This window comes from Actinia tenebrosa, unplaced genomic scaffold (genome assembly GCF_029948245.1).
Source record: "Actinia tenebrosa isolate PJP-AT-01 unplaced genomic scaffold, QUT_ActTen_1.0 PGA_scaffold8__29_contigs__length_14323225, whole genome shotgun sequence".
In the NCBI taxonomy this organism is placed as follows: domain Eukaryota; kingdom Metazoa; phylum Cnidaria; class Anthozoa; order Actiniaria; family Actiniidae; genus Actinia; species Actinia tenebrosa.
This window is the reverse complement of record NW_028292585.1, coordinates 12,482,187-12,495,373: the sequence shown is the minus strand read 5'-3', so window position 1 is coordinate 12,495,373 and position 13,187 is coordinate 12,482,187. Positions and strand designations below refer to the sequence as shown.

General features: G+C 36.3%; 3 protein-coding genes across 3 annotated transcripts; 2 read left to right on the top strand and 1 right to left on the bottom strand.

Moving 5' to 3' along the window:
* The first annotated feature begins 1,231 nt into the window (after positions 1 to 1,231).
* LOC148905202 (uncharacterized) lies at positions 1,232 to 2,149 on the top strand. The gene has a single exon (XM_089024355.1). It carries the CDS (start codon positions 1,232 to 1,234, stop codon positions 2,147 to 2,149), a length of 918 nt encoding a protein of 305 aa, XP_088880481.1.
* Positions 2,150 to 3,281: 1,132 nt separating this feature from the next.
* LOC116299466 (riboflavin-binding protein-like) lies at positions 3,282 to 4,355 on the bottom strand. Its single transcript, XM_089024354.1, has 4 exons — positions 4,340 to 4,355; positions 4,086 to 4,222; positions 3,570 to 3,812; positions 3,282 to 3,467 (listed from the first exon to the last, which is right to left on the bottom strand). The coding sequence occupies exons 1-4, from the start codon at positions 4,353 to 4,355 to the stop codon at positions 3,282 to 3,284; spliced, it is 582 nt and encodes a 193-aa protein (XP_088880480.1).
* Positions 4,356 to 8,103: 3,748 nt separating this feature from the next.
* Positions 8,104 to 9,736, top strand: LOC148905201 (uncharacterized). The gene is made up of 3 exons (XM_089024353.1): positions 8,104 to 8,551; positions 8,768 to 9,357; positions 9,557 to 9,736. Exons 2-3 carry the CDS (start codon positions 8,803 to 8,805, stop codon positions 9,734 to 9,736), a joined length of 735 nt encoding a protein of 244 aa, XP_088880479.1. The 5' UTR covers positions 8,104 to 8,551; positions 8,768 to 8,802.
* Positions 9,737 to 13,187: the final 3,451 nt, after the last annotated feature.

The following is a 13,187-nucleotide window of genomic DNA, read 5'->3' as shown; positions in this document are numbered from 1 at the left end:
ACATCGGTTTTGGTGAAGACTGCGTGCAACATTAAGACAGTTAAGTATTTTTGTCGCATCACCAAAAGTTTCATGATGAATTTCAAAATGGAGTCGTATTTTTAGTTAACCTTTTTAAAATACGTCCTGAAATAAATTTTTACATTGAAGCATTCTATGTTACATGTACCAGAAAAGATTCCTTTTGCCTTTTCCTTTTTTAAAAATTAATAACAACAAAACATAAATGTAATCAACGTGTGAGCTGAGCGTTCTGTGCATAAAATATTGAATGTAGTGGTAGTGCGTGTGAGCGAAAAGTGTCCCCAATTAGTGCGAAAGCGCTAGAACGACTAGACACTTAAATAAAAGTGATTTATTTTTTATTTTAATAAAAGTAAGCAAAATCGGAGTTGTCTTGGTTAGTCACCAGCCGCCATTTTGCTTACCCATGAGATATTATGAAACAGGAGACTGGGTATTAGGAACTGTTCGTTTTGACAAACAATCCTTTGCGCGCTTCGAGTCGAGATCACCTAGAGGACTCTGGTCGGATTTCTTTATCAAAAATTGAGAATCAAGCTTTGGTATTCCGGCTCAAATGTGGAACGGTCTTTTTCGGCTGACCGTAGATATGATGGAAATTCAAAAAAAGATGCAATATATTATTTTATAGTCAAGACAATTATTAAACAATAACAATATTTTTACCAGAGTGTAACATCTTATTGATTTTACTGTTATATCTATCGATGGATCATTAGGTTTACACAAGAGAATATTGAGTATTATTATATAATTACCAATGAAATATCTATTTTTCTCTATTTCGAAAAATCGATATCTTCACACGTGAAAATAACATGTTATTTTCACGTGTGAAAATAACACCATTGCGATGGCTATTCACAAAAATACACGGAAAGAATTGCCTGAAAAAGCCAAAACATACTTCATTGATAATTATATAATAAACAGAATATTACATGGGCGCTTGGAGATACGCAATTTATCTTCTCGTGTTGAAAATCTCTCATCTTTTCAACACTCGAAGATAAATTACGTATCTCCGCGCGCCCATGTAATATCCTCTATTTATTATATAAACTCCAATGAAATATCAGGTGATCTCTCGCGCGAAAAATTGATATGTTCACACGTGAAAATAACATGTTATTTCACATGTGAAAATAACACGTTACCATGGATACTCCATGCAAACACACGCTTTGAATGTGCTCGCTTGTTGAAAATGGCTGAAGCAAACGAACCACACTGGAACTTTGATATCTTGAATGAAAACCCCGAAAATACTAAATCAAGATTCGCTACAGTATCTCGGGAAGACGTCGACAATCTCATAGCTAAAGAAGAGAACGAAAATACAAAGAAAAAAACCGCCTATGACCTGAACATCGTTTTGAAGTTTCTGCTAGAGGAGCGAAACGAAAGCCGAGATTTGGAGAAAATCCCGCCAGAGCAGCTGAATGTGTACCTTAGCGAATTTATTATTGCTGCAAGGACAAAGAAAGCTAACGACTACGAACCATCATCTCTCAGAGGAATATTATCAAGTATTGACAGATACCTGACTCGAAAAGAATACGGCAAAAGGCTATTTTTTGACCCGGAGTTTTCGAGGTTGAGGGACGCTCTGAAAGCCAAGCAAAAGAAGCTAAAAAAGCAAGGTCGAGGAAGTAAACCCAACGCAACAACTGCTTTAACAGACGAGGAGATTAATATTCTTCTTCAAAAGAATGTTTTGGGAGCCAGTTCTCCACAAGCGTTGTTGAATTCAGTCTGGCTGAATAACATGATTCACTTCGGTCTCAGGGGTTGTACAGAACAGAGGAGCTTGTGTTGGGGCGACGTTGCTTTAGAGACTGATAGTCAGGGGAAAAAATATCTTGTCCTTTCAGAGAGACAAACAAAAACAAGACAAGGTGATGATCCTAGGAATGTCAGGACAGTAAAACCAAGAATGTATGAAAACAAACAAGTCACAGCCGAGCGAGATCCAGTGAACATATACAAACTTTACCGAGACAAGCGGCCAGAAATAATGTTGAAACCTGATGCTCCATTTTATCTTTCTTGCAACTACTTAAAACATCTATTCAAGGCAAAAATAGTGAAAGCAATTGGTTTAAAGCACAGCCCGTGGGAGTAAATAAATTGAACAGTATGTTGAAAGACATGTGCGACGCTGGTGGAATTCCCCGCAAAACAAACCATGCTGGACGAAAGACGCTAGTGCAAAAATTACAGGATAGTAATGTCCCCCCAAACCAGATCATTCAAATAACTGGACACCGAAACTTGCAGTCAGTAAATAATTACAGCAGTCTCCGAGAGCGACAAATGGAAAATATTTCAAACATTCTGAGTTCAAGTACAACAAACCGCGAGTGTTCAGTCGCACAACGATCAGAGTTTCACACAGCCGAAGCACAACATTTCTATCAAGCAAGCTCATCAACCTCCTCAGTCCAAGAAAACCAACTTCAAACAATGTTTTATGGAAATACAATATCTGGAGGAATTTTCAACATAAATATGGCACCATATAGCAGCCCTCCAGTTGAACCGAGAAAGAAGTTTCGACGAGTACTTCGTATTGAGTCGTCGGATAGCGGCAGCAGCCAGGAAAATTAACTTAGCTTAACTTATAAACTTTACATTCAAGTTTAACCTGGAACAGTTTGCAATATTTCGCGATTTATTATAATTTTATCTTTATTTATAGTCAGAATTATCATATTTCTTGTCTTATTGATATTGTCTTATTGACAATTTTATCCTCAATAGTTTAGGATAGACAGTAAGAAATTGACATTGAATTGCTTATGTTTTGACGCATCTATTTTAAAATATTCAGATTTGTTTGACATGCATTTAAGAATAAAATGTTTGCTTTTTCATTGGAGTTTATATAATAAACAGAACATTACATTGGCGCTTGTAGATACGGATTTTATCTTCTCGTGTTCAATCGATATCTCACTCGTTCGCTGCGCTCACTCGTGAGATATCAAATTGAACACTCGAAGATAAAATCCGTATCTACGCGCGCCCATGTAATATCCTCTATTTACTTCATATTCTCTTGGTTAACATGTTCATGTTGTTTTGCTTACTCAAGTCAAGACCAAAAAGTACGAACTGAATACTGTTGGCCTTGGCCTCTTAGAGCTTCTTTACGTATATATTTTATATCAGTTTAATGCCTGAATTTGTTAACGCTAATGACAAGTTCTTAAGTTTTCCTCCAGCATTAGTTCTTCTACCTTGCTCAACAATGCCTAGGATGAAGAAGAAGGAGCTGGCACGACTTTGTCATTCGGGTTTTCACCTTTGAAATTGAACACCAAACAGTTGGAAGACCGTTCGTACTTGAAGGCTAGTCCATAGACCTTGTTACACAATCCTTCGCCGTTTTGAAAAACCTTCAGTATATTTTTAAAAAAACCTTTCAGGAAAAGATGACACTGGAATAGAGCATGGCATGTTAGTTCATAATCACCAACTTGGTTGAAGATAACAAAGCACTCCTCACATACTGTAGGTATTTTGCAGGGGACAACACTTACCTCGGCAAAAGTGCGACATGGTCTGTTAGTTTTTATTGGACCCTTTTTGGAGTGATACAAGGTATAATCATCCATCCAATTCTCAGAGTAGGTCTTGTCATTCTTGCAGGCCTCGAGCCATTTGTCGCAAGCATCACTGCAGATGGGTAGCTCGCTAACATAAGCGCCAGTTGTTTTCCATTTGACCAGGTTTGGATCACAAAAATAGAAACAGGCCTCGTGTAACAGGTATTTCTTACAGGACTAAGATATATAATCTCACTGTTAGTCATGCTAGAGGGGAATTCAGAATAGTTTGGATCGTACAGGCCAAAAACTACGATTCAAATGTGAAGTTGTAAAGAGGGCCCAGAATCCTAAGAAACCCAAAAGAGCTCGGGCTAGTTCATTTTTTATCAACCATGTCAGTAATCAGTGTAGATCGGCGCCTTATAGCAGATTGCAAAATTATTCTTTCGAAAGAAATGTTGCCGCAGACAATATATATCTAAGGATATTTTAAGTTGTTAACCTTACTTCACTTAAGTTACCACAGTATTCCCAGTCCAAATGAAGGATATTTTTGACGATATTTTTCTTTAGTTCCACAGTTGTATTGGCCCAACAGCAAGACTTGTTCTTCCAGGGAAAACAAGTAGCAAAGCCAGGTCCCTCTGGTGAAGGAAACTTCTTGTGAAATCCACCTCAGAGACACTTCTCTACCGTGCCTGAATACACAGACACAAGCTGAATACTCAGAATTGCTGTGATAACAATTGCAGTTAACATACTTTTTGCTCCGTCCATAGCTGGGCTAGCTTGATGTTATCACTGAGATCAATTTCTATATATAGTGTAGACAGCCAAGAGATGTTTGCTTAAGGTAAAGTTTTAAAGTATACTACAGACATTGTATTGTTTTTCTTTCTAAGGATCCTTTTGATATTTTAAAATATATATTCATAAACTATTTCAATATAGGCTAGCACTTCATTTGCCCGCTGTTGTACATAAACATGGCTATTTAGTAGATATACATTGCCGACATTGAAGTTTTTCTTATGAAAGCGGACCGTTTATTTGAATTAGTAGATTTTACTCCATTTGTCTTTTTAATCCTATAAAATAGAGAAACTGGGCTACAAAAAGTGAGCAATATATGTTGTATGAAAACAAAAACAGGTCACTCCTTAGACTAAGAAAACTAGGAATATTGTTCGCTGTAAGTGGTATCAGAATAATAGAGGTCTTTACCAGAGAACAGGAGTCTAGAGAGGCACTTGTAGTGTCTTATCTTACCTATAACATAACTTAGAACTTTATGTTTATTTTGAGGGAAATCATTAAGAATATTGTTCGCTGTAAGTGGTATCAGAATAATAGAGGTCGTTAACAGAGAACAGGAGTCCAGAGAAGTACTTGTGGTATCTTTTCTTACCTATAACATAGCTTACAACTTTATGTTTATTTTGAAGGAAATCATTAAGAATATATTTTGCTATAAATGGTGTCAGAATAATAGAGGTCGTTAACATAGAACAGGAGTCCAGAGAGGTACTTGTGGTATCTTATCTTACCTATAACATAACTTAGAACTTTATGTTTATTTTGAAGGAAATCATTAAGAATATTGTTAGCTATAAATGGTATCAATAATAGAGGTCTTTACCAGAGAGCAGGAGTCTAGAGAGGTACTTGTAGTGTCTTATCTTACCTATGACATAAGGTCTTTCTAAGGATCCTTTTGATATTTTTAAATATATAATTATTAGCTACTTCAATATAGACTAGCACTTCATTTGCCCGCTGTTGTACATAAACTATGGTTGTTTAGCAGATATACATTGCAAACATTGAAGTCTTTCTTATGAAAGCGGACCGTTTATTTGAATTAGTAGATTTTACTCCATTTGTCTTTTTAATCCTATAATGTAGAGAAACTGGGCTACAAAAAGGAGCAATATATGTTGTATGAAAACAAAAACAGGTCACTCCTTAGACTAAGAAAACTAGGTATATAGTTCGCTGTAAGTGGTATCAGAATAATAGAGGTCTTTACCAGAGAACAGGAGTCCAGAGAGGCACTTGTAGTATCTTATCTTACCTATAACATAACTTAGAACTTTATGTTTATTTTGAAGGAAATCATTAAGAATATTGTTAGCTATAAATGGTATCAATAATAGAGGTCTTTACCAGAGAGCAGGAGTCTAGAGAGGTACTTGTAGTGTCTTATCTTACCTATGACATAAGGTCTTTCTAAGGATCCTTTTGATATTTTTAAATATATAATTATTAGCTACTTCAATATAGACTAGCACTTCATTTGCCCGCTGTTGTACATAAACTATGGTTGTTTAGCAGATATACATTGCAAACATTGAAGTCTTTCTTATGAAAGCGGACCGTTTATTTGAATTAGTAGATTTTACTCCATTTGTCTTTTTAATCCTATAATGTAGAGAAACTGGGCTACAAAAAGGAGCAATATATGTTGTATGAAAACAAAAACAGGTCACTCCTTAGACTAAGAAAACTAGGAATATTGTTCGCTGTAAGTGGTATCAGAATAATAGAGGTCTGGTTTGCTCTGGAACCTCTGGAAATTGAAGTATGATTTGCGATTTTGTTGTCCATATCAACGTAGCGTTCTCAAAATGGCCAATCAAACCCCTATTTCCTCTATTAAACCCCCTGGTGGCTTATAGTTCTCTTCTATAGTTTTGGACGGGGTTTTCCTATAATGGAAGCGTATTAGCTTCATTGATTTTCCTGATATTTGGAAATTCATAGTTATTCTTAATCATAAGCTCGACAGTTGGAATTGAAAGGCCTACCAAAGGAAAAGGAAAACGTTCCTTAGGGATGGCTTATTAAAAGAGGGCAGTACAGGTTGGGTGCTTAATACGGTTGAGATGCCAACGAAGGTGATGGCTCATCTGATTGGTTGGATTGGTCCTAACTTTTTCAGCTGCCAAGATTTTAGAAAATTGCTAAATTTCTCTTCGTACATGTAATAATGTACTGAACTTTTGAATAACATTCTGTGTCAGTCAAGCCAAATGACATGTAGCATGCGTGCAGACCGAATTTAATAATAATAATAATAATAATAATAATAATAAATAATAATATTTAATACTTGATATTGTGCATTCTAACATTCTAGATATGATAGAGTGCGCATTACATGATTTACTAAAGTTAAATTAAAATATATGATATAATAAAACAACTTATACTATATACAATAAGATTAAATTCCTACTAATTACAAGTTAGCAATGTACTATTTACAAGAATATGAAATTCCTAATAAATATATATATGTGAAATAAATAGAAAATAGAAATTAATAAATATAAAACGATAATTGCCCTACTTCACTATGACGTCACATCAAAACAATCTATTGTTTAAACGCAAAGGATCATGGTCGTCGGAGGGGGTCAAATCAACGCAAACTAACCGAAAATTGTTCTAAATCCCGTATCATTCCACGAAGAGAAGTAGAATAGCCAGCAAACGCTCACAATATTTTTTAGTACATATTAACACACATTATATCTGAAAACCAGGCCATTTTAGATTAAACTGTTTCGCTAGGAGCGAATTTAGTTGAATTTTCTATTGGATTTAGCGATTCTATCCCCGACATAAACAACTGAGCAGTGACGTCATAGTGAATTAGGTCGATTATAGGCTGGAATAATTTGACTTCTATATGATATAACTAAGTGAAAGCTACTTAGTCAGGTCTCTTATGGTCTTGATCGTTACAGAGCTTACAAAAGCACCAAACTTGGCATAGTTGTAGCTTATGGTAGTACTATCAATGTTAGAGGGGGAGCCCAACGTAAATTGTCCTTTAAGGGAAATTACGGAGGATTTACTTTTTCAAATTTCACGAATTGGGCTCCCTGTGCTTCTTTTTAAAAATATATTCATTAAATATGTAAAATCGTTTTGAATAAATTTTACATGCTATTTACCCATTGGAATACATTATCTGTCATGGCTATCGATTACAACCCCAAATCTTAACAAAAAAGCTGCTTTTCGGCATCTCTTTCAAACACTAGTGGCCAGTCCCACTCGGCAGTGGCTAAATCCAAGATGGCGGCCCCCAGACTTACCTACAAAACCTGTAAGTAATTTTGCTCTTAAAAGGCCGTAATCTTGCTATTTTTATATTGCAATATATATAAAAGTTTGGTTTAACAGGCTTTCTTTGAAGTTTAAGTTGTTTTTCGAATTAATTAGCTAAAATTAATCGAAAATATAATTATTTCAGAATCGGAAATGGAAATATCTTGGAATCGATGCATCATATGCCAAACAACTACAACAGAAGATTTAAGATGTCCTCTTAGAGCATCTGGTTCCTGTTATGAACCTGCATCAGTCTATGCCTCTTTTCTTCAGAATGTTTTCTTCAGAAAGCATCCATTGAGTTGGTTGAGTATATTGAGATTTATATTAAGGAAAACAAGCTTCTTTTTATGCTATCTGAATTGCATGCACTTTACATAATTCGTCTTGAAGCTTTGGGCGTTTATAAGACTGTAAATAAGACTCGACTGAAGAATTCATTGTTAGATCAGTTTCATGATGCACAAGAGCAAAATGATGGAAAAAATGTTTTCATAGTTTTCACGAAAGCATTAAAGGGCATGGTTAAAGATGCAATCAAGATTAAAAGGGACTTCTCCGAGGACGCCACAATACTGGCCAAGGCTTCCGCAATTGTAAGAAGAGACATACTTGAGCATAAAGGATTCAACTTTTCTGGAAGTTTTACTACAGATTGTCAAGAAATGTCCACCCCAGTAAGTCTAAAGTCACTCATTTCTATGATCCTGAGTGGTTTGGTACTGAACTACCATCCAACTGGTTGTCATTCCTGCGTGACCCGTTAAACAAACAAGAGTTGTTTCAGTTCCTATCGTTGAAGGTTGCTGGACATAACTGGCCAGAAACGAAGACAATCCACGTTACATCAGGTAACATGCAACACATATGTCAGCTATGATACTCAAACAAAATATGCTGTATGTGTAATACAACAAAGGAAATTAACTAACAAATCTTTCGGCTAAGCGACCCCCCTCAGTTTTCTTACTAAGACATATTGAAAAGTGGTAACAATCATGCTAATGTGTATAACCTATGTTGGAATCACACAAAAAATGTTAACTACCGAAATGATTTTTCTCCAGGTACTTCTGTGATTTCCATTGGCTCTGTAACCGCTATGACAGATTGTACTCACGAGGAGGCAGATACGAGGGTTGTGGTCCATATCCTTCACGCCATCCAAGTTGAAGAGGTGAAAACTGTCCTCGTCCGAACCGTGGATACCGATGTCCTACTCATCTTGGTGGGAAAATTTCATGACCTGAGAGAAATCCAGCCGGAACTTGATCTGTGGCTTGCCTTTGGTATGGGTCGAAACTTTCGCTTCGTCAGCGTCAACTCTATTTGTGCTGTACTTGGTAAACCACGATCTACTTCCCTGCCTGTATTCCACGCATTAACTGGATGCGATACCACCTCCTGCTTCTTTGGGAAAGGGAAGAAGTCAGCCTGGCAGGCATGGGAGATATTTCCAGAAGTCACGCCCACATTCGAAATGCTTGCCAAAACGCCATTTATGCAGCTTACGACAGACTCGCCCCTCTTCAAACAGATCGAGAGATACACGGTAATCCTGTACGATAAGCTCAGTCCCTTATCCGACATCAACCTAACCCGGATGGAGCTATTCTGCAAGAACAGCAGAGCAATGGACAAGCTCCCGCCTACACAGGTAAATATTACTTTTTTCTTTATCACAATTTGTCTCCAATTCACTTATGAGAGGAAGAGTCAGGGGGCCAGGACGCTAACAGGACACATACTCACAATGACAAGTTTGAACTAACCCGCTGCACCCTCTTTCCATGAAACTAGGATCAATCCCTTTTTTAAATAATCCTTAATAACATCGACACTGTTGTTATTTGCAGGCCATGTCCTTTTGCAGCATGTCCGGCGCACCGTTTACCAGGCCGGTATCTGGACAGTTAGCAAGCAGCCACAGCCACCTGTGCCATCACCAGGGCAGTTCTCGTGGTTTGAAGTTGATTGCAAATGGGTTCCGAAATGGATCACTATTCCCGAAGTATGCAAGGCTTGCAGTGAACTGATTAAGTGCTCTTGCAAACGTGCCTGTACAAGATGCAAGTGTGCCAAGGCTTCCTTGGGATGTACCCCCCTTTGTAGATGCCAATGCTAACAAAGTAATTGCATCAAGTTTAAGGGACAATCTGAAGAGTTTCAGCGATCGAACATTGTTTCCGTTATGTAGCCCTAACTTAATTCAAATAATATAGTTATCTCTTGGCGTTTCTATTAGCGCTATTTAAAAGTACATTTGTTTCGCGAACATATATCGATCTAACAGCAGTAATTTAGGTTCAAAATGCGAATTTGAGAAAGGGAACGTGAATTGCAATAAGCTTTGGCGAGAAGGGACTGGGAACTAGTATATATTCAAAAGCCTTATGTAATGTATATGCGAAGAAATGAGTAAGCATAATAGTTTCAGTCAATTAATGTCACTACTGCATTTCTTGTGAGCTGTTTTACTTGAAAACTGCCAACAACAGGTAGCCCAATTCGTAATTAAGATCAATTTTAAAAACCCCTTAATCCCCCTTAATTGTGAGAATTGCGTTGTGCTCCCCCTCTAACATTATTTAGTGGATCCTAAGGAACATCTCTGCCAAATTTGGCGCTTTTGTCACTTCTGTCACGGTGGGACCTATATTTTGCCATAAGAGACCTGACTAACTTTAAAGAGGTGAGTTCTTAGCAAACGTTTAGATTAAAACATATGATTTAGTATTTCTGATATCTAAGGTTAGCCTGTTCCATACCTTAGGCGCTGCATTAGCAAACGCCCTGTCATTTTAATAATGTACTGAAATTGGTAGAGTACAAAGACTAAAGGCGTGCAACATAAATAGAGGATATTACATGGGCGCGCGGAGATACGACTTTTATCTTCGTGTGTTCAATTGATATCTCACTCGTTCGCTGTGCTCACTCGTGAGATATCTAAATTGAACACGAGAAGATAAAATTCGTATCTCCAAGCGGCCATGTAATGTTCTGTTTATTATATAGATATAGAAACTTAAATAAAACAAAAGCTCAAAAAAAATTTATTTCTTTATTTTTTATTATCAACAGCGATATCTTCACATGTGAAAGATATGGTATCTTCCACTGGTGAAAGCTTTCAAGTTTTCGACACTAGAGAAAACCTGGTATTTCATTGATATCTATATAATAAATAGTACTAAATACTGTGAAATTATGCTAATTCTATTGTTTTCTATTATGTAATTAGTGCTATTTAGTTCTAAATAGTACAAAGTATTGCAACCATTTAATGTTTGTACTCTAATGTTCCTTTGTCAGTCAAACCAAAAAATAACAATATATATATTTAGGCACTGTCTAAAAGCGGAGCTCCCAATACGAAATTAGGGAGCCAGGGAGCCCAATTTGAATGAATCTGAAAGGTAAAAATAAGATCGGGAAAAAAATATTCAATTATTTTCATTCGAGATGAAGATAACGTGTCCCATAATAAAAACCATGCATTGAAATCGAATCAAAATGCACTAATTGTTTTGTTTGTTTTTTTACCGCAATGAAAATTTAAAAAAAAGACAAATGCTTTGAAAGCATCAGGGAGAAAATTGCCTGGAGATCATCAACTAACTAAACTTGAGAAATGAAGGCCCTGAACATTTAAAACCAAATGTGTCATGAGTTAAAAGGAAAAAGTTTTCTTAATTACTTCATTGAAATAATTTTATTCCTTTCATATGAGAATTAACTACTTTTCGAGAAGCTTGAAAACTAAGCTTACTAAATTTTGAGATTCGATTTTACCAGTTTTCATGTCTGTTTTCATGCGTGAGAAAGATACGAAAATCACGAACGACAAAAGTTTTCGAAAAGCAAAATTTACATTCAGTATTAAACTTGACACGAACAACTGAGACAAAATAGAAAATAATGCAAAATACAAAATGACTAACTTCTTTGTCAGTAAATTGGCATCTGTAAATGTTTTTGAACATTTTTTAGCTTGGTTATAAAGTGAAAGACAAGGTCTTTATACAATATCATCTCTCAACAACACAAATTTAAGCTCATTTGTATAATCATGGCTAGCTCGAACAACTTAATAAACAGTTGAATGTTTGGTGTAATTTTACATTTCATTCAATATATAAATAAATTATCTGTAGAAAGATATAAAATTATTGAATGAAAGTCTTCAGCTTTGTTTTGCCGATGGGACCCGCGATAGGAGGCAAGCAAAGCTGAATTTTTCTTGAACGAAAAACATATGATAGTTGGTTAAAAACAACCGAATTGTTAATGATTTACAAAGCTAAACAAAGGACGAATATTGTTATAATATGCTCTTCATGTTATATTTCCTCCAGCATTGAAATAAATTAAGCTTATCTACAGAAATATTAAAAGTTTTGAGGGAAAGTCTTTGATTTGTCGATTCGTCGAGAAAAAATGCTTGTCAAAAAATAATAATATACGATTGTTTGTTAAACAACACACACCTGAATTCTTGGAGAACACTTCTTAATCCATCTTTGAATACATGAAAGCTTTTTTAATTGTCTTTGGTCTATAACTTGCCCTAAAGCGATTTTTTCTGTGCATCTGAGAGTCGCCTTAACTAGTAGTTTTGCTTCAAATTCCTTTGTCTTTCACGTTCATTTTCTCTTTGTTCATCCGTCAAGTTTTGCCTCATATTCCTTTTTCTTTCACGATCATGTTCTCCTTGTTCATAATCGAAGTCCCGCCTGGATTTGCGTTTTCTCTCTCTCTCTGCTTGCCGCTTTTCTTTGGTGAGATTCCTTCGTCTTTGCCTTTCTTTTTCACGCCTCCAGAGTTTTTCCCCTTCCGAAAAAACTCTTTTACTTCTGGCCTTTCTTTTGGCTTCATCCTCCTCTGAGCTTTCTTTCGACATATCGATTTCGGAAAGGGGTTCCATCGTAAATAGAGTAAATATAAATATAAATATAAGCTTGAATAAATAAATTATGTTGTTATCTTTCGGTATTTCTATACGTAATAACAGGTGTAAAAACGTTTTTTACAAAAGTTTAATAGCCGGATTTACCTTTATGTGTACCCGGATGTTGCAACGCGTCGACATTCCCGCCAAAAAAAAAAGATAATCTAACCAGCCAATCGGGATTCTTGCGTACACGGACGGACGGACGGACGGAAGTGACGTCAGCCAAGCCATGAAAAATCAACTCGATGGTTTACCATTTTTTCTTAAGTATGGGGCCCGCGCGGCAGCTCCGCTAATAATACAAGGGTTATAATATAGTGATTGACGTAAGTAACTTAATGACGTATTAAGCTCCTCCCATAGTGATTCGGAATTTCCGGTCATGACCATGCCCACTTTTTTGACGTTTCCCCTTAGAACGTGGTGTTCCCGCAACGTAGTAAGCATCATTCTCAGACAGGGAAAAAAATCAACATTAATTGGCCAAGTCGTGTCCACCCTAGCAGATTTTGCGAAACCTTCGCCTGAAGCTA

What these genes read in the sequence shown, in the direction of transcription:
- LOC148905202 (XM_089024355.1), top strand. Translation starts at nt 1,232, where the DNA reads ATGGCTGAAGCAAACGAACCACACTGGAACTTTGATATCTTGAATGAA.
- LOC116299466 (XM_089024354.1), bottom strand. An exon ending in ACTGTGGTAACTTAAGTGAA is followed by an intron (nt 3,813 to 4,085) that starts GTAAGGTTAACA and finishes TATATATCTTAG; the next exon opens with TCCTGTAAGAAATACCTGTT. An exon ending in CATGTCGCACTTTTGCCGAG is followed by an intron (nt 3,468 to 3,569) that starts GTAAGTGTTGTC and finishes GCTCTATTCCAG; the next exon opens with TGTCATCTTTTCCTGAAAGG.
- LOC148905201 (XM_089024353.1), top strand. Translation starts at nt 8,803, where the DNA reads ATGACAGATTGTACTCACGAGGAGGCAGATACGAGGGTTGTGGTCCAT. An exon ending in ACAAGCTCCCGCCTACACAG is followed by an intron (nt 9,358 to 9,556) that starts GTAAATATTACT and finishes TGTTATTTGCAG; the next exon opens with GCCATGTCCTTTTGCAGCAT.